General features: G+C 40.5%; 1 protein-coding gene across 1 annotated transcript in view; it reads left to right on the forward strand.

The window, feature by feature from the left end:
- The window catches only part of LOC103125091 (antigen WC1.1-like), a 57,972-nt gene that overhangs the window by 7,269 nt on the left and 24,340 nt on the right, over positions 1-26,363 (forward strand). Inside the window, exons 2-3 of the mRNA XM_060190766.1 lie at positions 19,861-19,940; positions 21,093-21,407. Coding sequence (XP_060046749.1) covers positions 19,861-19,940; positions 21,093-21,407 — 395 coding nt within the window. The remainder of the gene's footprint in view (positions 1-19,860; positions 19,941-21,092; positions 21,408-26,363) is intronic.

Here is a 26,363-nt window from a genome sequence, read left to right on the forward strand (position 1 = left end):
TGGAAAAAACAACAACGGTTAATTTTGGTCAACCTGAAGAAGGTGGATGGGAAAGGCATAATAGTAGTAATAAAATAAAATAGAGTAGAAAACCCCTAACAGTCAGCCTGCAGCTTGGACCGCTTGATTAGCTGCAGGCAGCCTGAGCAAAAACAGCCAATTTTAAGAAGTATCCAAAAAAAAAAAAAAAAAAAAAAGCCTCCAGGTAGTCTTTCCCAAGCAGGGATGATGCTCTGGTTGGTCAGGTATTTTGTCACTCAAATAGAACTCCAGCCACTTAAAAAAGAAAATAAGTTAAAGGAAAAGGCTTAGAATGGCAACCCTGGTGAGCCAGGAATTTTGTTAAAGAAAATAGCTCAGTGGGGAGCCTGCTAGGGGTGGCTGAATTGCCCCAGTGGGCCAGTACTGAGGGGGGGGGGGCGGGGTTTAGGAATAATCAAAGAATTCTCCTTTGTTCCCCTGACTTCTGTTTGTCAGTCCAAGAGAGAGTTATGGGACTGTATTTTGGTTTCACTCTGACCAACCCTCCTACCAGGGGATTCCAGGTTGCAAGCTGCTGCCTCTTGGAGCTCATGGCAGCTGTGGCTCCAAAGTCTTCATCTTGGCTCTGCCCCCGGTTTGGAAGATCTTATGTGACCTGAATTTATATATATTCTACTCTAATGCTTCCTTCTGTTCTCTTTGTTCCTCATGCTTCTCAGAGTCTTTGGTTTTCTTAAAATAAAAACTCTTAGAATGCTTTACATCCATTAAAAGACATAAAGTGGGAATCAGACAGTACTGTACCTGGTAGAGCACACACATTTATGAGTAAGGACAGGAGTTTAAGTACCCAGTAACAGGGACAATTAAAAAGATATTGTGACCTTTGAGACAAAGTGAATGGAACTGGAAGTGATTATGCCTAGTGAAATAAGTAAAGAGATAAAATATAACTACCAGATGGTTTTACTCATATGTGGATCCTAGAGGTCTTATTTACATGAACTTGCCAAAAAAAAAAAAATCCAAACAAAACATAAACAAGAAAAGTATAAGACTATAAGAAAACTGTTTGTAAGATGGGAGGGTGAGGATACAGAAATTTGGTGGTGGGTGTGGTATGGATCTATACATTGTAATTTTAGTCTTGTGACAAACTATTAATAGCAAATACATTAAAAATAAAAAGCAAAGAAAGTGACTTCTAGCATGAGTGGATTCATTCTATCTGCACCAAGCCCCAACAATAACTCTGATGACAATACATTAAAAAAAAAAAGTGTAAGGTGGGGGGAAAAAGCGCCACTTACTTCAGAATATTTCATGTATGTTAATTCTTTGGAACTTACTTCTACTTCCCAAGACTGCCTGACAAGTTCTTCCAAATCTCAATTTAACACAGCATTTAAAGTAATAATCTTTTTAGTCACCTCTCCAGTTTTGTTTTTGTTTGTTTTTTTATTTTTATTTATAAAAAGGAAACACTGAAAAAAAAAACTAGTATAGCTACAGACCCTATGAAATATAACTAAAACATGCCTACTAGCTCTCTACAAAATGGAAGACTCCCCCCAACACTTCTTCTGCACTATTCCAGCCTTTAGGTTAACAATTTGTTTGGCTTGGTTAACAATTTGTTTGGCTTTGTATGTTAACTCTCTTTTTCAGCCACCAGGTTCCAGATGCTAGCATTATGCTGACCAGACTTCCCTGGACAGATGACCCCACCAATGTGTCCTGGAGCTCTGCTTCCCCACAGCCCCACCCCACTAGTGAAAGAGAGAGGCAGGCTTGGAGTATGGATCGACCTGTCAACATCCATGTTCAGTGGGAAAGCAATTACAGAAGTCAGACCTTCCACCTTCTGCATCCCACAATGATCATGGGTCCATACTCCCAGAGGGATAAAGAATGGGGAAGCTATCAGGGGAGGGGATAGGATACAGAGTTCTGTTGGTGAAAATTGTGTGGAGTTTTACCCCTCTTATCCTATGGTTTTTGACAGTGTTTCCTTATTTTTAATTTTTTTATTTAAAAAAGGAGACATTAACAAAACCATAGGATAAGAGGGATACAACTCCATACAATTCCCACTGCCAGATCTCTGTACCCCATCCCCTCCCCTGATAGCTTTCCTATTCTTTGTTTCCTTGGAAGCATGGACCCAGGGTCATTATGGGGTGCAGAAGGTGGAAGGTCTGACTTCTGTAATTGCTTCCCCGCTGAACATGGCATTGGCAGGTCGTTCCATACTCCCAGCCTGTCTCTCTCTTTCCCTAGTGGGGCAGGGCTCTGGGGAAGCAGGGCTCCCACTTATACATCACTTATAGTAATATATACACTTAACTGGGTGTGCCACCACTCAGCCCCTGGAATATCATCACTTAGGAGTTTTATTGTGTTAAAGGAAAGAGAGGTGAGGGGTCCAGGAGGTAGTACAGCATATTAAGCATACGTGGTAAGAATGCAGGGACTTGCGCTAGGATCCAGGTTTGAGCCCTTGGCTCCCCACTTACAAGGGGGTTGCTTCACAAGCAGGTCTGCAGGTGTCTATCATTCTCTTCCCCCTCTGTCTTCCCCTCCCCTCTCTATTTCTCTGTGTCCTATCCAACAACAACAACAATAATGGCAACAATAACAACAACAACAATAACAAAGAGGGCAATAAAATGGAGAAAATGGTCTCCAGGACAGTGGATTCCTAGTGCAAGCACTGAGCCCAAGACATAACTCTGGAGACAGAAGATAAAAAATAAAAAAAAATACCTCTCCCCATTGTTACTGGTCATCTCTATCAGAAACAACATAATAGCCCCTTTGTGGGCCCTCATAGGACCTTGCACTCAATGTGGATCAACAACGGTAGAGGATGTTCCATCCTCCGAAGGGAGGCTGGACAACATACTCTATGCTACACCTGAGGAAGATGAATCCTGATATTGGGGCTGCTTGGAACGTTCCTTCTCATGACCACAGAATGTGAGCTTAGATCTACAGGGATGCAGAAGTCACATAGGCTCCTAAGCTGAATATGAGCCCCAGATCACATCAAATCAATGAGGTTTACAGTCAACAATATTTATACACCTTTCCCATATTTGGGAGCCACTTTCTTCCTTGATCCAGCTTTCTGTTCCTTTTTCCAGCCATGACACCATCTCCCCAGACAATAACTTGGATCCACCTGCATATCAGTTGTCAGGCTCAGGAAAAAAAATAATAAAACTAGTACAGCCATGGGCTCTTTGGAATATAACTAAAATAGAACTATTAACTATCTACAAAACAGAGGAAACCCCCCCTCCCCCAGCTCTTTATCTGAACTATTCCAGCCTTTAGGATCATGATTAGTCAACCAATTTGTTTGGTTCTATATGTTAACTCTTTTTTCAGCCACCAGGTTCCAGATGCTAACATGATGCAACCGGGTTGACTTCTCTCGGCAGAGGACCCCACCAGTTACTTTCTACTGTAACCTCTTGTGGATCCCTGTTTTTCCTCACTATTTCCTCAATTATCTATAGTTAACATGTTTTCAGTCACTACACCTTAACTTTAGGTCAGATTTATATTTTATCCCCCAGCAACTAGCAATCTAGCACCTGATCAATAACTATTAATATGCAGCAGATATGCAATTGATATTTGCTGAATGTAAGGATTTACACTGGTTGGAATTGACCAGCTGAGTTTGTTTCCCCAACATTTAAAAGCTCATCATACATAATCTCACAAAGAATTGAGGATAGAGCATGATTTTCAGGAATTTTGAATTTTATTAAAGAAAATTGAGAACATTCACATGTTAAGCCAAGAGAGAGAGGAAAAGAAAGGGGTCAGGTGGTGGCACACCTGGTCGAGTGCACATGCTACAATGCACAAAGACCCAGATTCCAGCCCCCAATCCTCACCTGCAGGAGGAAAGCTTTGCTGGTGGCAAAGCGGTGCTGCAGGTGTCTCTCTCCCTCTCCATCTCTTCCTACCCTCTTGATTTCTAACTGTCTCTATCCAACAAATAAAGAGAATTTTTTATAAAATGTTTTTAAAGAGAGAGAGAAACCCTAAGAGCTCTTATTCACATCTCAATGGGGTGCTCAGCTGGGAAGAGAGAGCAAAGCCACCCCCACAGTTCTAGTTTATAACTACGAAGCTCCACTTTCACCTTTCCAAGCCACATCTGTCACCACTCCCATTTCCTGAACAGCAGTTTCCTTCCCTCAGATACTTACTTACTGTTCCCTAACAGATTCATTTAATACAGTACTTACCATGTGCCTCACATGGTGCTAGTAAGTCTTTATGTAGTTTACCCTAGCTGATCCTCACAACCTATGATATGATTTTTGTAACCCTTCAGTTGTGTTTCCATAGAGGAAATAGCTACTAAACTTAAAAATGGTAAAGAGGTGGCATCAGCATTATGGGAGCCTCTCTTCTTTTTTTTTTTATTATTTATTTTCCCTTTTGTTGCCCTTGTTGTTTTATTTTTGTTGGATAGGACAGAGAGAAATGGAGAGAGGAGGGGAAGACAGAGAGGTGAGAGAAAGATAAACACCTGCAGACTTGCTTCACCACGTGTGAAGCAACTCCCCTACAGGTGGGGAGTCAGGCACTCGAACCTGGATCCTTATGCCGGTCCTTGTGCTTAAACCACTGCACTACCACCTGACTCCTGGGAGCCTCTCTTCTTAAACAATCAAATACTCATCTGCAAAAAAAAAAAAAAAAAAAAAAAAAAACCTTTGCTGGTTTTTATGTTATCAACATACTCTAAAGCCCCAAGAGGATCCTAATACTCTGCGCACCCAGCAGAGCAGAGCAGCAGACATCACGTGGGGTGCATAACCAGTAGACAGTGAGCCTACTATAACCTCTTTTTTCTTTAAATATTTATTCAATATTTTTATTAGTGCTTTAATAATGCTTGACAAGATTATGGGATAAGAGGGGTACAATTCCATATAATTCCATCACCTGAGTTGCATATTCCATTGGAAGTTTCACTATTTTTTAGTCCTATTCCCAACTCTGACACCATCTCCCCAAACAATATTTTTAACACATCTGCATATTAGCTGTTGGGCTCAGGCAAAAATTGGTAAAGTCATGGGACTCTTGGAATATACCTAAAATAGGCTTCCGATATTCTTCCAACATGAAGACCCCAAATTTCATCTGATATAGTCTTACCTTTGAGGTCTTGATTATTAAACAATTTGTTCTGCTTTATATCTTAATGCTTTTCAGTCACCACGTGGCAGATACTACCATGATGCCAACCTGACTTCCCTGGGCAAACAACCTCACCAATGTGTCCTGAAACCCCACCTCCCCAGAGCCCTACCCCACTAGGGAAAGACAGAAATAGGCTGGGGGTATGGATTGATCTGCCAATGACCAGGTCCAGCAGAGAAGTAATTACAGAAGCCAGACCTTCCACCTTCTGCTCCCCATAAAGATCTCCGACCACAGTTGAGAAAAGACTTTAAGGTCCGCACCTGAGCTGATAACCAAGGATAAAGACAATTTATAGAAATCAAGCCTTCTCAAGGTGATATTCCAACACACACACACACGTGCACGCATGCACGCACACACACATGTGCACGCATGCACGCGCACACACACAGACACATTTGCCTTTGGATACAGTGAAGTTGATAAGAAGAGCTTTGCTCCCACTGACCCTCTCCCCCAAACAACCTTGCCTGAGTCTGAAGTACATCTGGCTGCCACCTCTTGTAAGGGGAAATAAAGGAGCAGTGAGTGAGTGTCTAAATATCCCTGCTGTATGGCTGAAGAAACTCATTTCTTTTCCTTTTCTTAAATTTTTATTTATAAAAAGGAAACATTGACTAAACCATAGGATAAGAGAGGTACAACTCCATACAATTCCCACCATCAGAACTCCGTATCGCATCCCCTCCCCTGATAGTTTTCCTATTCTTTATTCCTCTGGGAGTATGGACCCAGGGTCGCTATGGGGTGCAGAAGGTAATTGTGTCCCCGCTAACATGGGCATTGGCAGGTTGATCCATACTCCCAGCCTGCTTCTCTCTTTCCCTAGTGGGGCGGGGCTCTGAGGAAGCAGGGCTCCAGGACACATTGATCGGGTCATCTGCCCAGGAAAGTCCAGCTGGCTTCATGGTAGCATCTGGAACCTGGTGACTGAAAAAGAGAGTTAACATATAAAGCCAAACAAATTGTTGACTAATCATGAACTAATGGCAAGAATATTGTAGATGAATATTTGGGGTCTCCATTTTGAAGATAGCTAGTAGGCCTATTTTAGTTATATTCCAAAGGGTCCATGACTACACTAGTTTTTTCCTGAGCCTGACCTCTGATATGCAGGTGGAGCCAAGTTATTATCTGGGGAGATGATGTCATGGCTGGAAAAAGGACCAGAAAGCTGGATCAGGGAAGAGAGTAGCTCCCTAATACGGGAAAGGTGTATAAATATTGTTGACTGTAGACCCCATCGATTTGATCCAGGGCCCATATTCAGCTTAGGAGGCTTTGTAACCTCTGCATCCCTGTAGATCTGAGCTCACATTCGGTGGTCATAAGTAGAAACATTCCAAGCTGCCCCAATTTCAGGACCCATCTTCTTCAGGTGGAACATAGAATATGTTGTCCAGCCTCCCTTCAGAGGATGGAACATTGTCTACTGTTGTAGATCCACATTGAGGGCAGGGTCTTATGGAGGCCACAAAGGGGTCTATTGTGTTGTTCCTGATAGAGATGACCAGTGACAATTTAAAGAGGGATCTATTCAAGGTCTAGGTTCATCACGTCTGTGTGGGAATCTCAGGACTCTCCAACTTGGGCCCCAGATGATGGGGTGACCTGATAGTGACTAAAGAGTCGTCATTAAAGTATGCCAGTCTCTTCCCCCTTTTCAGCTTTTGTAGTCCTTACTTTGATAAAGTTAGCTTTGGAGTGACTGAGGGAAGTGTAATGGGAAGTAGGTGATGAGGGTATCTAAATCTAAATAGAAACTACTTTATTAGGATCTTTATGGTGTCTTTTTAGGTCTTTCTACTTGCTTGCTGCATATATTGACTCAATGCAGAGTGGTTTCATGTGCACTTTTGCTTTCAGGTATATATTTTGCTCTAATTTATGGATACATGTGTACATATGCTCTATCTCATGGGACCTGGTCTATACCTAGGTTTTGGGACTTTATTAGGAAGTGAACCACTCAAAATGGAATTAGAGATTCCTATGATAAAGGAAAGCTCTCATGTGAGTAATGAGGCTGAAGAGTTGCCATTCCATGCCTGACATCTCTGGACACAGACCAAAGTGAAGCATGCTGAGGTGGTATTCGCTGCATTGATTAGGTAGGGATCAGCTGATGCAATATCATTTGGTATGAACTGAGAGAAGCTTGCAAGAAAGTGAGCCCCACCCTAGAGGTTCCAGGACTGGGGGAGACTTTATAGAGGAAGCGGGAGGTTCCTGATGTCTTAGGGTTGAAGAAGTCAATAAATAGGTATTGCTATAATCAAATTATTTAGCAGTTAGGTTAACTTTGAAAATCTTATTATTAGGATTTGCTGTATCACACACAGTATCACAATTATTTATGTCTTTTGACATTATTTACATATAACTGTGTCTTAAAAACTAACACTACCGATTTCTTCTGTTTTCCCTTGTCTAAGCTTTTAGGAGAGTCAACATTTCAAAGAACAAGTCATTATTAAGAATGTACTAACAGGGAATCAGGTGGTAGCGTAGCGGGTTAAGCTCAAGTGGCACAAAGCGCAAGGACCAGTTAGGATCCCAGTCAATCCCCGGGCTCCCCACCTGCAGGGGAGTCACTTCACAGGCTGTGAAGCAGGTCTGCAGGTTTCTCTCTGTCTCTCTTCCTCCCTATCTCCCCTTTCTCTCTCAATTTCTCTCTGTCTCTATCCAATAACAAATAATTTTAAAAAAGAAATGTATTAACAATTTGAGAACACTGTTAAAATTCAGTCTGATTACAAGTTTGAAGTCTTAAGTGCTTAAATTGAAGGAACATATACTAAGTCTATGGTCTGTGTATTAAAAGATTTGAGACATTCAATCAGTTTTCCCCCTCTCATATTAATTAAAGAGTGACTTACGAGACTACAAGTTAATAGGAGTGTACATTAACACAACCCCCACAACTAAAGGACTGTGTCCTGATCCCCCAACTCAGCCAGTGAAGCTAAACATCTATTCTCACCCTCCACTGAGAGATTTTTACTTTGATGCCCTACTCCAAACTGTCAGATCTTGTTTTGGGTTTCCCTTTCTGTTTTTCTTTTCAATTTCTGTTTATGAGTGGGACTATTTCTTTTTATATCGTCTTTTTTAAAATTTGTATTAATAATTGTTCACAAGATTTTAAAATTATGTGGTATAGTTCCACACTGCACCTACCACCATTCTATGCCCTCACCCTCCCAACAATAACCACCATAGTTCCCACAAAGTCCTTGCGACAGTTTGCTTACTTCTGGGGTTTTTGTGGCAAGTTCATGTGTTTCAGTTCTCTAGATTCCACATCTGAGTTAAACTATTTTTTACTTATTTTGTCAAGTTCGATCACCTCCAGTTCCATCTATACTGTCCCAAAGAACACGATATCATCTTCTTTTATTGTAGAGTAGTATTCCATGGATTGTATATCCCACAATTTCTTTATCCAGTCATTTGTCGATGGGCATCTAGGCTGTCCATACTCCTTAGCTATTGTAAATAATGCAGCTATGAACATAGGGGTGTATGTGTCCCTGAAAATTAGCGTTTTCATGTATGTTAGATAAATGCCTAAGAGTGGTATTGCTGGATCATAAGGCAATCCCATTTCTGTTGGTTTGAAGACTCTTCATACAAATAGATAAACTCATCTCTGGCCAACAGCAACCAGGAAATCAGGGACTGGTGGGAAGTAGAGAAAAGGCAGGCAGTATCAGAGGCCACTAAAAGGACACAGACACAGCTGACCAAACTCAGAACTTCAATGGGGTCCACTTCTCTCTTCAATTTGAACAGAAGAGACCCTACCTTCCATCTTCTAAAATAATCACATTAAAATATCTTAAATCTATAATATTAGAACTTCAGAGGGAAGTTCACCCATGAGGCAGAGAATGCCCAAGCCAAGGATCTTCAGGCCATATTTCCCTCCCCCAGTGCTCTGTGGTAAACCCACACCTCCCCCAACTCCACAGTTTCCTCCTTGTGTAGGTGCCCCAGTGCAGAGGTGAGAGTGAATCCAGTAAATGAAAAGTATCAGGAAAAACCCAAACTCTGACTAAAACCAAAATGAGTAAGAAGACTGAATCAGTGACTAAAAATATCATTTAAAAAAATCCCAAAACCAAATGTTTCACTGGTGAATCTACTGAAAATGTGAATATCCTTCTCAAACTCTTCCCAAAAAATTGAAAATAATTAGTATTTCCCAACTCATTTTATGAGGACAGCATTATCCTGATACCGAAGCCAGATCAACATACAAAATAACAAACAAACAAAAACTATAGGCCAAATAAATTACATTCTCCTCTGTGAGAGGATAGACAATAGATGAGTTACAAAACTAACCCCCGGTTTGCAATGTGGCAAATACACATTTAACACCCAAGTCTTCAGTTAGAGAGTGCCTTTCTTCCTCTAGGATATTCTTTTCATCATTTTTGTCCCCAAATTTTCTGTCCTTTTCCCTTTCATTTTCATAAATCAATAATCTATTTTTGAGAAGCATCCAATAGCACAGCTATATACAAGATACTGGGTACTGTACAGTAAACCATAACAAAAGGACTTTTCAAAGTTAACCCAATTACCAAATAATGTGATGATAACATTAACTATCGATTGTCTTTTTGAACCCTAAGACAGCAGGAACCTCACATCTCCACTATAGAGCCCCTACTTCCCCCAGTCCTGGAACCCTTGGATAGGGCCCACTTTCCCGTATACCTCTCCCAATCCATATCAAATAATATTGCATCCGCCGATCGCAACCTAACCAACGCAACGATTGCCACCTCAACATACTTCATTTCAGACTGTGTCCAGAGACTTCACATGTGGAATGACAACCCTTCAGCTTCATTACTCGGATGAGACCTTTCCTTTCATAGTATACTTTAATTTCATCTCAGGTGGTTCACTTTCTAACAAAGTCCCAAAACCTAGATATACACCAGTTTCTGTGAGAGAGAGCATATGTTCACACGTATCCGTAAACTACTGCAAAATATATACCTGAAAGCAGAAGTACACTAGAGTTTGCAGTGAGTACCCCCCTAACACTTCCTCTCCACTATTCCAAGCTTTGGGTCCATGATTGCTCAACAATTTGTTTGGCTTCGCATGTTAACTCTCTTTTCAGTCACCAGGTTCCAGATGCCATCAGGATGCTGGCCAGGCTTCCCTGGATTGAAGACCCCATCAATGTGTCCTGGAGCTCAGCTTCCCCAGAGACACACCCTACTAGGGAAAGAGAGAGGCAGACTGGGGGTATGGACCGACCAGTCAACGCCCATGTTCAGCGGGGAAGCAATTACAGAAGCCAGACCTTCTACCTTCTGCAACCCTCAACGACCCTGGGTCCATGCTCCCAGAGGGATAGAGAGTGGGAAAGCTATCAGGGGCGGGGGTGGGATATGGAGATTGGGTGTTGGGAATTGTGTGGAGTTGTACCCCTCCTACCCTATGTTTTTGTTAATTAATCCTTTCTTAAATAAAAAAATAAATAAATAAAAATAATCTATTTTTGGATTATTTTCTGACTTCCTGGAGTAAATAAATAAGATGGTTGTTTTTTGCAGAATTTAGAAATGAAATCAATTATGCTCAAATTTCTTAGCTGCCCTTGCTATCAACAAAACAAGTAGTCACAGTTTTAATTTAAAAATATCATTAAAATGACACTAACTTGGGAGTCGGGTGGTAGCACAGCAGGTTAAGCCACATAGCACAAAGCACAAGGACCGGAGTAAGGGTCCCAGTTCAAGCCCCCAGCTCCCCACCTGCAGGGGAGTCGCTTCACAAGCAGTGAAGCAGGTCTGAAAGTGTCTGTCTTTCTCTCCTTCTCTCTGTTTTCCCCTCCTCTTTCCATTTCTCTCTGTCCTATCCAACAACGATGTCAATAACAACAACAATAACTACAAAAATAAAACAACAAGGGCTACAAAAGGGAATAAATAAATTTTTAAAAATCTTTTAAAAAGTGAAACTAACTTATAATATAATTTTTAAATTCATTTGTTATTTGATAAAGGCAGAGAAATTGAGAAGGGAGGGAGATAACAAGGGAGAGAGAGACAGAGAGACGTGTACAACACTGCTTCACCACTTGTGAAGCTTTCCCCCTGCAGGTGGGGACCAGGGGCTTGAACCTTCATCCTTTTGCATTGTAATGTGTACAATTGACCAGGTGCACCACCACCTGGCCCTATAACATAATTTTTTATTACCACTAAGGTAGTCGCTGCAGTTCAGTGCCTGCACTACAAATCCACTGCTCATCATAGCCATTTTTTTTCCTTTTCCTTTTTATTTTGATAGGACAGATATAAACTGAAAGGGGAAGGAGGGCAGAAAGGGAGAGAGGAGACGACTGAAGACCTGCTTCAACACTCATGAAGCTTCCCCCTTGTAGGTGGGGAGCAGGGCTTCTAACCCAGGACCTCATACATGCAAATGCATGATCTCAAGCAGGTGTGCCACTATCAGGTCCCCCATGTAACATAAATTTAAAGTGTACATACTGATGCTTTTATATATTGTGTCATACTGTTAGTTCAAGCCTTTATCCATGTCACATAATTATCATTTATTTTTGTGATGAGAAAATTAAGGTCTAGTTTCTTAGCTAGTCAGTTAATCAATTTGTTTGTTTTCCTGCACTGAGGTGTTGAACATTTATGACTCCACTATTCCTGAGCTGGCTTTTCCTTCTTTTTATTTGGGGTGGCTGGAGGGAGAAACAGAGACAGAAAGAAACATAGAGAGCTCGCAGATGGAAATGTAGCAATACTACAGCACACCTCTATTGTTGAAGAGTCAAATGCTTTATCCACTGTGCCACCTCTCTGCTCACCTGCACTTTTGCTCTTTCCAGCAGTACTTCTTGCTTCTTTGCAGACATAACATCTTAGCCTGTTCAGCACAGAAACCTTGGCCTCATTCAAAAAAATCCATATTTACTTAGGGCAATGGAATGGTAGAACCCATGCAGAAGCAGGCTTCTGACTGGCCCTACCAGCGGGGGTGAACCAAATCCCTGGGGTAAAGAGAAAACTATGTACTTCTTCCTTTAATGTAGCTTTTGTGTATTAGTTAAAGAGACAGAATATATGACACTAGAAAGGCTCGTAAATCATATAAGGAAATTTTTGAAGGTACAGCATCTAATTGGTGTTTGAGCTTCAGAAAACTTTGTCTTCATTTTCTCTGCAAGCATAGGAGGTGTTAAACAGTGTTTCAATTGGTTCCTGGGAGATGGTGATATTGGGGTGGGACTGTATATAAACCCCTTCCTGCTGCAGAAGCCCCCATAAAGAACCAGAAGATTTCCTCATAAAGTTTGGGGAAGGTAGGATTTTGCTTCAAGACTTAAGGGTTGTAACAGCCATGACTAGACATCGCCTTCTCCACGGACTTGCTCTCCTCCTCTCCAGTGTCCTTGCAGGTGCTGAAGGTGAGTGGGACCTCACTCCTTAAGATCAGCAAGTGCTGATTCATTCTAAGGTTCTGGGAAAAGATGGCTGCGAGTGTAAAAACAGCATCTCTCTGGTGCACGTTTGGTTTTGACCAAATAGTGATCTTTAGTGACACTGAATATGGACACTTTTCCCTTCCGGGAACTCTGTTTCTCAAGTGCAGCATGAAAATGTTGCAGGAATACAAAGTCTATTCTCACATTGACCTGTATCTGGTTTCATCCCTCCTCATCAAAGCCTAAAACTCAACAAATGTCTGGTTATTTCTTGGTTTCTCCATAATGGATAGAATGTTCAAAAAACTAGCTCAACCTTGGCCTCTTATCTGTCCTTTCTGAGCTCTTCCCAACAGTCCTTTGGGATTTCTGCTTTGTGTCTGTCAGACAGAGAAAGGAGAGAGAGAGAGAGAAAGAGAGAGAGAGAGGCAGAGAGAGAGAGAGAGAACTACAAGCAGAGTAGAGAAAGGGGAGTGGGTGAATAGGAAATGTGAAGAGTCCATGAAGTCTAATATCTGAACAGGAATATGTCTGCCAAGCAGAAGTCAATTTTTGAAGAGTCCATAGACTCACCTTCTGTAAGTCAGACTGCTGGATCTGGAGGTGGAAGTGGTAGTGATATGTGTATATATCAATATATGATGAAAGACGATATGGAGACCTTCCTACCTCATACTATGAGCTATAATTACACCCCCAGATGGCTGTGCACCTGCAATTTTTGCCTGGCTTTGAGTCTTTTCTTTCCCACAAACCCAAGGCTCAGGTGTTTTTTGGTTTTATTCTGGTCTTTTTGTTCATTAACTTTAAAAATTTCTTCAATAGTTCCAAGGTTCCTGTTCCTTTAGCAGTTACTTGCTTATCTTCTAGATCTTAACCAGAAGCATACATTCTTTCTCATTTTCATTCTTTCATCTTTTTCAAATATAAAATATGAAGTTCTCTTATAAACTACTTAGCAGGTGTATTTCAGCAAAACAACTCTGGACTAGGAGGGAGATGAGGGGAAAGCAACAAGTATCCAATATATGATGGTGAAGAAAAACTTGGGTTGGTGATGTGGTAGGAGTTTTTTGCAAAGACTAATCACAGAGATAAGAAACTACACCCATGTGTCAATAACTGTCCTGTAAATCATTATTTCCCACCCCCAATAAAAAAACTTCCTTAGGGATCAGGAGGTAGCACACCTGGTAGAGCACACACATTACCATGAGTGAGCAACTGGGTTCAGCCCCCCAGTCCCTATTCTTCTTCTAGCGTTTGCCCTTCTTCCTTACATAGCCAGTCAACAGCGTCAGGTTGAAAGCTGTCAGGAGCTGCTTGTTGCTGGCTTTGAAAGTGACTGGGATCCATGTGGATTCAGTCGGCAAGGAAGGATTGTCAGTTTCCCCAATGAATGGGTACTCACGGGATGCACCACGAGAAGGTCGATCCAATGCAACCCCCCAGTCCCTATCAAGAAGGAGGAAGTTTCTTTTTTTTTAATTTTTTTTATTTGTTTGTTGCCCTTGTTTTTTTTTTTAATTGTTATAGTTATTATTGATGTCGTTGTTATTGGATAGGTCAGAAAGAAATGGAGAGAGGAAGGGAAGACAGAGAAGAGGAAAGAAAGATAGACACCTGCAGACCTGCCTCACACTTGTGAAGCAACTCCCCTACAGGTGGGGTGCTGGGGCTAGAACCGGGGTCCTTACGCCCCTTGTGCTTTGCACCATGTGCACTTAACCCACTGCGCCACGCACGGCCTGACACCCAGGAGGAAGTTTCATAAGCAGTGAAGCCATTCTGCAGGTGACTCTTCTCGATTTCACTCTCTCTTCTTGTGACCAAAAAGAAAGAACTATTTTAGCTACAGTGAAGGGATTTAGTTAAAATATATCTTTAAGATTTTAGTATCATTCTTTCACAATATTTTCTAATTTATTCCTGGACCCAAGTGTCTTTGTGGGGAGATGGGTAGGGGAAGTGTTACTTAGTCTTCCAAAATTTAGGGATTTCTAGTTATATTTTTAGTGTGTATGATATTCATATATATATATATATATATTTGATATTTACTCCCTTTTGTTACCCTCATTTTATTGTTGTAGCTATTATTGTTGTTGCTGTTATTGATGCTATTGCTGTTGATAGGACAGAAAGAAATGGAGAGAGGAGGGTAAGACAGAGAGGGGGAGAGAAAGACACCTACAGACCCGCTCCACCACTGGTGCAGCGACTCCCCTGCAGGTGGGGAGCCGGGGGCTGGAACCTGCATCCTTACGCCAGTGCTTTGCTGCCATGTGCGCCTAACCCACTGTGCTACCGCCGGACTCCCAGTGTGTATGATATTCTGTGTGAGTTTAATTATCTGCAAGTTTCAGTCAGGTAATATAGTCATATCTATAAATGTCATTTACAACTAGGTGAAGTCTTTGTTGGGTACAATGTTTTAAATCTTTCATTTGGTTAAATGCGTTGATCATGTTGTTTTACATGTACTGTAGTCTACTCTTTTTTGTCCACTTGGTCTACATGGTAGAGAGAAAATCACGTTGAATGCCCTCCTCTTTGATTGCAAATTCTTCTGCTTCCTTTTTTATTTATTATGTCAAAACTTGCTGAATTTTTTATGTCTATAATTTCTTTGTTAAGGGATAACCCTAATGCAATTCTGAAAAATCCCCTTTTAAAGTCAATTGCTGTACATTACCTTAAAGTCTGCTTTTTCTCCCAAGGAAATTTAACTTCCAGGGGCCAGAAGGTGGTGTGCCTGATTGAGTGTACATGTTACAATGCACAAAGAACCAGGTTTGAGCCCCCTAGTCAGCACCTATAAGGAGAAAGCTTTGCAAGTAGTGAAGCAGGGCTGCAGGTGTCTCTCTGTCTTTCTCACTATCTCCCCCTTCCTTCTCAATTTCTAGTTGTCTCTATCAGATAAATAAAGATAAAAAGTTTAAAAAATAAATCTAATTTCCACATGAAGTTCTTGTCAAGACCTGAGATTTCTTAACTATTAGACACTTTAATTTTTTCATTTTTTATTTGTGATTAATAGTTACAAGATTGTAACAGTACAGTGTATAGTTCCACTCCACTTACCCAACAATGAGTAGTTTGTTTACTTTTCTTTTTTTTTTTTTTTTTTTGCTCTTAGGGTTGGGGAACATCAGATTTTTTTTTTTTGAGGCAAAAGACTGTATTATTCATTGCACAATAAATAACAGGAGTATCATTATTTTATTTTATCTCATTTCTCTCCCCCACCCCCGCCCTTAATTCCCAGAAAGTGACAGAATGGACCCAAAGGTATGCTGTAGACATAATAGGTTTGAATCACAGTAGAGATACCCAAAACTTAAACACTCTTGGAGCTGCTAATTACCCATATCCGATTCACCCGGAGAATGAACAGTTACACCAAAGTCCTGCGGTCACCTTGAACTACCTAGTCACTTGTGGAAATTGCTCCAGATATTGCCCAACAGTTGGATGTGTGTTATAGTCTGGCACACAGATACAAAGAATCAATTGTTTCTCCGTCTGGCTATATTAACTTCAACTGAGTGAAGAAAAAAAAAAGCATTTCGTAACTGTACATCAGATATTTCTAACTCCACTATTAAGCAGAATAAATTGTATTTAGTCCATGTCCTGTGATACTGATATAGTTATTTCACTTTCCTTTCTTTTCTTTAGTCACCACTGTTATCACTGAGGCTCAGTGCCAATAAATTTCTATCACTCTCCCCCACCCCCGCCCTTAATTCCCAGAAAGTGACAGAATGGACCCAAAGGTATGCTGTAGACATAATAGGTTTGAATCACAGTAGAGATACCCAAAACTTAAACACTCTTGGAGCTGCTAATTACCCATATCCGATTCACCCGGAGAATGAACAGTTACACCAAAGTCCTGCGGTCACCTTGAACTACCTAGTCACTTGTGGAAATTGCTCCAGATATTGCCCAACAGTTGGATGTGTGTTATAGTCTGGCACACAGATACAAAGAATCAATTGTTTCTCCGTCTGGCTATATTAACTTCAACTGAGTGAAGAAAAAAAAAAGCATTTCGTAACTGTACATCAGATATTTCTAACTCCACTATTAAGCAGAATAAATTGTATTTAGTCCATGTCCTGTGATACTGATATAGTTATTTCACTTTCCTTTCTTTTCTTTAGTCACCACTGTTATCACTGAGGCTCAGTGCCAATAAATTTCTATCACTCTTAGAAGCCATTTTCCGTGTTTGTTTTTTATAGAAAGGAAACACTGACAAAAAACAAGATAGGAGGGGTACAACTCCACACAATTGCCACCACCAGAACTCTATATCCCATCCCCACCCCAGATACCTTTCCTATTCTTTGTCCCTCTGGGAGTATGGACCCAGGGTAATTATGGCATGCAGAAGGTGGAAGGTCTGGCTTCTGTAATTGCATCTTCACTGAACATGGGCATTGGCAGATCGATCCATACTCCCAGCCTGTCTCTTTCTTTCCCTAGTGGGGCAGGGCTCTGGGGAAGTGGGGCTCCAGGACACATTGGTGGGGTCATCTGCCCAGAGAAGTCCGGTTGGCATCATGTTAGCATCTGGAACCTAGCCGAAAAAAGAAATAACATATAAAGCCAAACAAATTGTTGACTAATCATGAACCTAAAGGCAAGAATATTGCAGATGAAGATTGGGGGTCTCTGTTTTGTAGATAGTTAGTAGGCCTATTTTAATTATATTCCAAAGGGCCCATGACTATACTAGTTTTTGTTTGTTTGTTTGTTTGTTTGTTTCCTGAGCCTGACATCTGATATGCAGGTGGAGCCAAGTTATTGTCTGGGGAGATGATGTCATGGCTGGTAAAAGGACCAGAAAGCTGGATCAGTGAAGAGAGTAGCTCCAAAATATGGAAAAGGTGTATAAATATTGTTAACTGTAGACCTCATTGATTTGATCCGGGGCCCATATTCAGCTTAGGAGTCTATGTAACCTCTGCATCCCTGTAGGTCTGATCTCACATTCTGTGGTCATGAGTAGGAACGTTCCAAGCTGCCCCAATTTCAGGACCCATCTTCCTCAGGTGGTATATAGAGTATGTTGTCCAGCCTCCCTTCAGAGGATGGAACATTGTCTACCATTGTTGATCCACATTGAAGGCAAGGTCCCACAAAAGGGTCCATTATGTTTTTCCTGATGGAGATGAACAGTAACAACAGAGAGAGGGATCTACTTGAAGTCTAGGCCCATCATGACTGTTTAGGAATCTCAGGAATCTCCGACTAAAGCCCCAGATGATGGGGTGGCCTGATAGTGACTAAAGAGTCATTGTTAAAGTATGCCAGTCTCTGGCCCTTATTCAGCTTTTGTAGTCCTTACTTTGATAAGGTTAGCTTTGGAGTGACTGAGGGAAGTATAATGGGAAATAGGTGATGAGGGTATTTAGGTGGAAACTTTTTCATTGGGCACTTTATGGTGTCTTTTTAGGTCTTTCTACTTGCTTGCTGCACATATTGATTCACTGTAGACTATTGTGTACTTTTGTTTTCAGGTATATATTTTGCTCTAATTTATGGATACATGTGTACATATGCCCTATCTCAAGGGACCTGGTCTATACCTAGGTTTTGGGACTTTGTTAGGAAGTGAATCACTTCCTAACAAATGAAATTAGAGATTCCTGTGAGAAAGGAAAGGTCTCACCTGAGTAATGAGGCTGAAGAGCTGACATTCCACACCTAATGTCTTTGGACACAGTCTGAAGTGAATCATGCTGAGGTGGTACTCACTGCATTGATTAGGTTGGGATCAGCTGATGCAATATCATTTGGTATGAATTGAGAGAAGCATACAGCAAAGTGAGCCCCACCCTAGAGGTTACAGGACTGGAGGAGATAGGGGCTTTATAGAGGAAGTGGGAGGTTCCTGCTGTCTTAGGGTTGAAGAAGGCAATAGATAGTTATTGCTGCAATCAAATTATTTGGCAATTGGGTCAACTTTGAAAAATCCCTTTGTTAGGATTTGCTGTATCATACATAACATCACCATAATTTATGTCCTTTGACATTATTTATATATAACTGTGTCTTATAAAGTAACACCACCGATTGCTTCTGTTTTCCCTGGCCTAAACTTTCAGAAGAGTCAACATTTCAAAGAACAAGTCATTATTAGAAAGGTACTGAAAATTTGAGACCACTATTAAAATTCAGTCTGATTACAAGTTTGAAGTCTTATGTGCTTAGACTGAAGGAACATATACTCAGCCTATAGTCTGTGCATTAAAAGATTTGAGACATTTAGTTTTTCCCCGCTCATTTTAATTAAATAGCATTTTATGAGACTACAAGTTAATAGGAGTGTACAACAATACCATTCCCACCACCAAAGGGCTGTTTTGGTCCCCCTTCCCCCATCCCTCAGTGAAGCTGAACATCTACTCTCACCCTAAAGCCAGAGATTTTTACTTTGTTGACCTACTACAAACTCAGTCAGATCTTGCTTTGAGTTTCCGTTTCTATTCTTCTTTCTCAACTTCTGTTTATGAGTGGGATCATCCTATACTCGTATTTGTCTTGCTGACTTAGCTCACTTAACATAATTTTTTCTGACTCTATCCAAGATGGGTCAGAGAAGGTGGATTCATTGTTCTTCATAGTTGTGTAGTATTCCATTATGTAAATATACCACAACTTTCTCAGCCACTCATCTGTTGTTGGGCACCTGGGTTGCTTCCAGGTTTAAGCTATTACAAATTGTGCTGCTATGAAGATAGGTGTACAGATATCTTTTTGGTTGGGCATTATGGAGTCCTTGGGGTATATCCCCAGGAGAGGAATTACTGGGTCATATGGAAGGTCCATGTCTAACCTTGTGAGAGTTCTCCAGACTGCTCTCCAGAGAGGTTGGACCAATTTACATTCTTTATTGGCATTTCTCTGACAGTCAGTGACCTGGAGCAATTTTTCATGTGTTTGTTAACCTTTTGGATCTGGAAGTCATTTTTATACAGAATGAGATTAAGAAGAGGGAGGGAAAAGAGAGAGGGAAGGGGCACCTGCAGCACTGCTCCACCACTAGTGAAGCATCACTCCTACAGTTGGAGATGTGGGTTTGAACCTGGGTCCTCCTGTATGGTAATAAGTGTGCTCTACCAGTTGAACTGCCACTCATCCCCTTATTCTAGCTTTCTTATGGTCAATATTTACACAGTATATGAATTTTCCATCATCTTGCTTCCAACTGTTCTTTGTCTTTGTGTACTAGGTGAGTATCTGAATACAAACATTTACTTGATTTTTCCAATTTTATCTAAATGTGCTCTTATTCCAAGTATTTAATTCTTTTGCTTTAAATTTAATTGATTGGGCTATTGGGATAGCATCTACATTAATTATATTATTTTTATAGTTCTTTTTATCCAAGTTTTTTCTTTTTTATATTTATTTGTATATTTATTATTGGATAGAGCAGGGAGAAATTAGTAGGGAAGAGGGACACAGAGAGGGAGAGAGACAGAGAGCTACTTGCAGCCCTGCTTCACCACTTGTGAAGCTTCCCCCTGCAGGTGGGGACGGGGTGTTGCTTGAATCCACATCCTAGTTCACTGTAATGTGAGTGCTTAGCCAGGTGTATTTGATGTCAGTCTGAAGCCTAGAATCATAAGTGAAATATTCTATATGAATCACAGCCTGCCTTTGGCTTTCTTATTTATAAATTGTGATTAACTATCCTAAGAATAACTATTCTGGTTGGAATAATATTTAAGGGTGCTACCTGAAGCATCTGATGGGGTCACTCAATTCTTCATTCAATGCCCTTTATACTAATCCTGTTAACGCAATGGCACTGATGTGTGTGGTTATAAGAAAATGCATTCAGTTGCTCTTTCATTACAGCAGCTCTGACTTCATTTCACTGTACAGGGTAAGAATTATAGCATTCTGCATATTTTTCTCAGATGTCTAGGCAAGAACTCTACACATCAACATTAACTTAGAGAAAGCCTGTTTAGTAACTGTTATCTTAGACAACTCACCAGGTCTCTCTCTCACTATGATGATGAAAATTCTCTCTCTAGCTCAATCCACTTATCTTGCCTTAAAATCTACCTCTTGTTATGTAGACATAATTTTGTGGAGTTTTTTTCTGTTATGTTTTATTTTTTGTGTTCTGTTTTGTGTTATTAGCAGGTTTATCACAGAGTTTCAGTGCCTCCACAATCCTTGGTGCCCATTTCTTACCTCTTTTTCTCTTTTTGCTAGATGTTGAGAAATAGAGTAAGAGAGTGAAACAGAAAAAAAAAAAAAAAAAGACATTTGCAGCATTGGTCCACTGCTTATGAAGCTTACCCCTTGAAGCTGGAAAATCCTCCTCTTCCCTGTGAAATACCACGCTAAACTGACTCTCTCTCCACAGACAGCCTACAGCTCCGCCTGGGGGACGGAGGCCATCGCTGTGAGGGCAGAGTGGAGATCCTTTACCAGGGCTCCTGGGGCACCATCTGTGATGACTACTGGGACCTGAATGATGCTCAGGTGGTGTGCAGGCAGATGGGTTGTGGAGAAGCCATAGAAGCCTTGAGTTTGGCATTCTTTGGGTCTGGCACAGGGCTCATCTTGCTGGATGAAGTGGAGTGTACAGGAAAGGAAACCCATGTGTGGCAGTGCCCCTCCAAGGGCTGGAAGAAGCACGACTGCGTTCACAGGGAGGATGCCGGAGTAAGTTGCTCAGGTATGGTTAGTACCCTGTCCAGAGGCTGAAACTATGGGAAATTCCAAAGATCTGATCCCTAAGGTAACAAAGAAGGGGTGACTAAGAGATCTGAGACACCTCCCCATTGTCCTTGAGGGCACATAGTATCTATGAATGATGAACTTGGTTTGCTTTCCACTTAAAAGTTTTAATGCCAGGGCCAGATGATAGCACACCCAGTTGAGAGCAACATTACCGTGCACAAGGACTCAAGTTCAAGCACCCACTCCCCACCTGCAGCAGGAGAAGCTTCAGGTGTGGTGAAGAGTGCTGCAAGTGTTTCTCTTTTTCTCTCTTTCTATATCCCCTCCACTTCGAATTTCTCTCTGCCCTATGAAATAAAATAATATTAATAATAGTTTAAGTTAAATATTTTAGTTTCAATTGCCAGTGGTCTTGCCTGACTAAATTATTTAGTCCATCATCATTCCAAGTAAAATCAAACTTCATGATTCTTTATCATTTATTTTTATGAGACTGAAATATTTGTAAGTTGTCTAAGAAAAAAGGCTTTCCACAGAGTTTGTCAGTAAGAGGGACTAAGTGAGGATGTACTTCCCCTGGTAAATTTCCCCATTTTTATTGTGATCATTTTCTTTTTTTTTTTTTTGTCTTCTTTTTACCAGAGCACCACTCCATTCTGGATTATATTGGGTAATGAATCTGGGAATTCCAATGTCTCAGGCATGAAAGTCAGCTACGTATACCACTGTTATATTTCCCCAGGCCTCTCTGTCAACTGTATTCAATTCAGAGATATTTTTTGACATCTTTGTTAGGTTGTTTATACCTGCAATTTTTTTTATTGAGGAATGATTTACAGGGCAGTCTATTTTTAACCACTCCTGTCACCAAAGCTCTCTATCCGAATCCCCACCCCCATAGATAATCACTATAGTTTTCCCACAGTCTTAGATATAGGTTGGCATTTTTTCCCACATTCATATTTTCCATTCTCTATATTACTCATATGAGTGAAACCATTCTGTAGTTGTCCTTCACCTCCTTACTTGATTTACTAAGCATAATCTTCTCCAATTCCATCCGCTTTACTCAAAGGACACAATATCATCTTTCTTACTGCTGAATAATACTCTTGAATATATGTTCCATAACTTTTTTATCCAGTCATCTGTTAAAGGGCATTTTGGTTGTTTTTGCTATTGTGAATAAAACTGCTATGAAGATGGGTATGCATATATCCTTTCAAATTAGTGTCATTATATCTTTTGAGATATATAACTAGTAGTGGAATTGCTGTGTTGTAAATTAACTTATAAAGAGGTTTGGTGGTTGGAGGCTGCTTGTGGTGGTGTGAAAGGACTCACAGCGGGAGCTGGGAACTGGTTTAAACAATACAAGGTTTATTAGGGTGAAACAGGTAAAAGGCAAAATAAGCACTTATCATCAAGGGTTAAGAGTACGCTAGGTCCATAAGGTCTGAATATAGTTATCAAAGGTTTAGTCCCATAAGATAAACAATTACTAGTTCTGGTAAAGTTTGTTCATGGCTGTAGAGGGATCTAAAAGTTTACCGGCTAGCAGAGTCACATGTGTTCAGTTCTCAGGAGAAGTAGACATGGCGGATGGATGCTTGGAGCACCTCTGCCAAGATGCATCTGACCAGGAGAAGAAGCCAGAAGCCACAGCCAAAGAGGCTCATGTGCTCAAAGTCCCGTGCTTTTATACATTCCCTTCTTTGAGGCACCTCCTCAGGGTGAGGTCATTTGTATGCTAATAGTCCCAAATTCCTGCTGGGGCCACCACATGCTGGCTCATAAAATATTTCCATTTGTATTTGTTTAAGGATTCTCCATAAAGGCTGCACCAATTTGCACTACCACCAGCAATGAAGGAGAGTTTCTCTCTCCACATCCTCTCCCACACATCTCTTATTTTATTAATAAAGCTCATTCTCACAGATGTGAAGTGGAATATCAATGTGGTTTAAATTTGCCTTTATCTAATGAGGAGTGAATTGGAATATTTCTGGATATGTCTGTAGGCCATGTATACCTCTTCTTTAGAGAATAGTCTATTCAAATCTTCTGCCTACTTTTTTATTGGGCTGTAATTTTTCTTTTCATTGAGCTATATTAGTTCTGTTTTTCTTTTTTTAATTATCCTTATTTATTTACTGGATAGTGACATCCAGAAATCAAGAGGGATGGGAGGGGTAGAGAAGGGAAAGAGACAGAGAGAGACTCCTGCAACAGTGCTTCACTACTCATAAAGCTTTCCCCTTATAGGTGGGGACTGGGGGCTCAAACCCGAGTCCATTACCATTGCAACATGTGCACCCAGCCAGGTGTGCCACCACCCAGTCCCCTGAATTAGTTCTTTATAAATGGTTGATATCAACTACTTGTCTGATGTTCAGTATGCATATATCTTATTCCATTTCCTGGGTATCCTGTTTATCCTTACAGGATTTTCTTTTGATGTATTGAAGCTTTTTAATCTAATATAGTACAGTTTGTTCTTGTTTTACATGCCCTTAGGGCGGAGTCTCTAAATATGTCATTAATTTTTGGTCCTTAAATATTTCACTGATGTATTTTTCTATGTATTTCATAGTGTCAGGTCTAATATCTAAATCTTTGACCCATTTTGAGTTAATTTTGGTGCATGGTGTTAGATGGTGGTCTAGTTTCATTTTTCTGCATGTGGTTGTCCAGTTCCCCTACCAACATTTGCTAAAGAGACTTTCTTTTCCCCATTGGCCCCTTTATTGTATATAATGTGTCTATATAGGTGTAGATTAAGTTCTGGGTTCTCTATCCTGTCCCATTTGTCAGTATGTCCGTTTTTGTTCTAATACCACAGTGTTTTAAATACTGATGCTTTGTAATATAAACTGAAATAAACAACAAATGCTGAAGAGGTTGTGGTGAAAAAAGAACCCTTCTGCACTGCTTATGGGAATGTAAATTAGTCAAATGGAGTTAGTGTATTGCACTAAAGTAAAAGACTCTGGGGTGGGGGGGGGAGGGTTCAGGTCCTGGAACATGATGGCAGAGGACCTAGTGAGGTCTGTATTATTATATGAAAAACTGGGAAATGTTATGCATGTACAAACTATTATATTCACTGTGGACTGTAAAACAATAATCCCCCAATAAAAAAAGAGTAAAAACGAAAAAAAAATTCAAATTTCAATAACTTTCTACTGCAATCATGAAATTTTCATCTTTGACTCAATTAGTGTATCTTGCCTTAAAATTTACTTCTTATGATGTTAGCATAGTTCTTATGGCTTTCTTATGGATGCTATTTACATAGGGTATGCATTTTCTCATCATTTTACCTTCTTCTGTTCTTTTCCCTAGTATCTCAGATGCCATGCAAATAACTTTAATTTGAATTTGGTTTAATTCTATTTTTTTAATTTATTTTATTTTTTACCTATAAAAAGGAAACACTGACAAAAACAATAGGATAAGAAGGGAATCTAAACGATTCCCATCACAGGAACACCATATCCTATCTCCTCCCAGATAGCTTTCCTAATCTTTTATTTTATTTTATTTTTTAATTCTTATTTTTTTATAAAAAGGAAACACTAACAAAAACCATAGGATAAGAGGGGTATAACTCCACACAATTCCCACCACCAGAACTCTATATCTCATCCCCTCCCCAGATAGCTTTCCTATTATTTATCCCTCTGGGAGTATAGACCCAGGGTCATTATGGTGTGCAGAAGGTGGAAGGTCCGACTTACGTAATTCATCTTTAAAGTATGCCAGTCTCTTGCCCTTATTCAGCTTTTGAAGTCCTTACTTTGATAAGGTTAGCTTTGGAGTAATTGAGGTAAATGCAATAGGAAGTAGGTGATGAGGGTATCTAAGTTTAAGTAGACACTATTTTATTAAGAACTTTATAGTGTCTTTTTAGGTCTTTCTACTTGCTTGCTGCATATACTGACTCACTGCAGACTATTTTGCACTTTTGCTTTTGTGTATGATACAGCAAATTCTAACAAAGGGATTTTTCAAAGTTAACCCAATTGCCAAATGATTTGATTACAGCAATAACTGTCTATTGCCTTCTTAAACCCTAAGATAGCAGGAACCTCCTGCTTCCTCTCTAAAGCCTATATTTCCCACAGTCCTGGAACCTCTAGGGTAGAGCTCACTTTACTACCTGCTTCTCTCAATTCATACCAAATGATATTACATCTGCTGATCCCAACCTAATCAGTGCAATCCATACCACCTTGGCATGCTTCACTTTGGACTGTGTCCAGAAACATCAGGCATGGAATGCCAACCCTTCATCCTCATTACTCTGGTGAGACCTTTCCTTTTATAGGATTCTCTAATTCCATTCTAGGTGGTTAACTTCCTAACAAAGTTCCAAAATCTAGATATAGACCAGGTCCCATGAGATAGGGCATAGGTTCACATGTATACATAAATTAGCTTTAATATTCTTTATCCCTTTGGGAGTATGGACCCAAGGTCAATATGGGGTGCAAAGGTAGATAGTCTAGGATCAGTAACTGCTTCTTTGCTGAACATGGACGTTGACAGGTCAGTCCATACCCCCAGGCTGTGTATATCTTTCCCTAGTGGGGCAAAGCTCTGGGAAAGCCGGACTCCAGGACACACTGGTGTTGTTGTCTGCCTAGGGAAGTCTGTTTGGCATCATGTTAGTGTCTGGAACCTGGTGACTGAAAAAAGAGTTAACATATAAAGCCAAACAAATTATTGACTAACCATGAAGCTAAAGGCTGGAATAGTTCAGATGAAGAATTGGGGCGTTTCCATTTTATAGACAGCCAGTAGGCCTATTTAGTTATATTCCAAAGGGCCTGTGGCTTATTACCTGAGCCTGACATCTGATATGCAGGTGGATCCAAGTTATTGTCTGGGGAGATAGTGTCATGGCTAGAAAAAGGACCAGAAAGCTAGATCAGGGAAGAGAGTAGCT

The sequence above is a fragment of the Erinaceus europaeus genome, chromosome 4 (assembly GCF_950295315.1).
Source record: "Erinaceus europaeus chromosome 4, mEriEur2.1, whole genome shotgun sequence".
Classification (NCBI taxonomy): Eukaryota; Metazoa; Chordata; class Mammalia; order Eulipotyphla; family Erinaceidae; genus Erinaceus; species Erinaceus europaeus.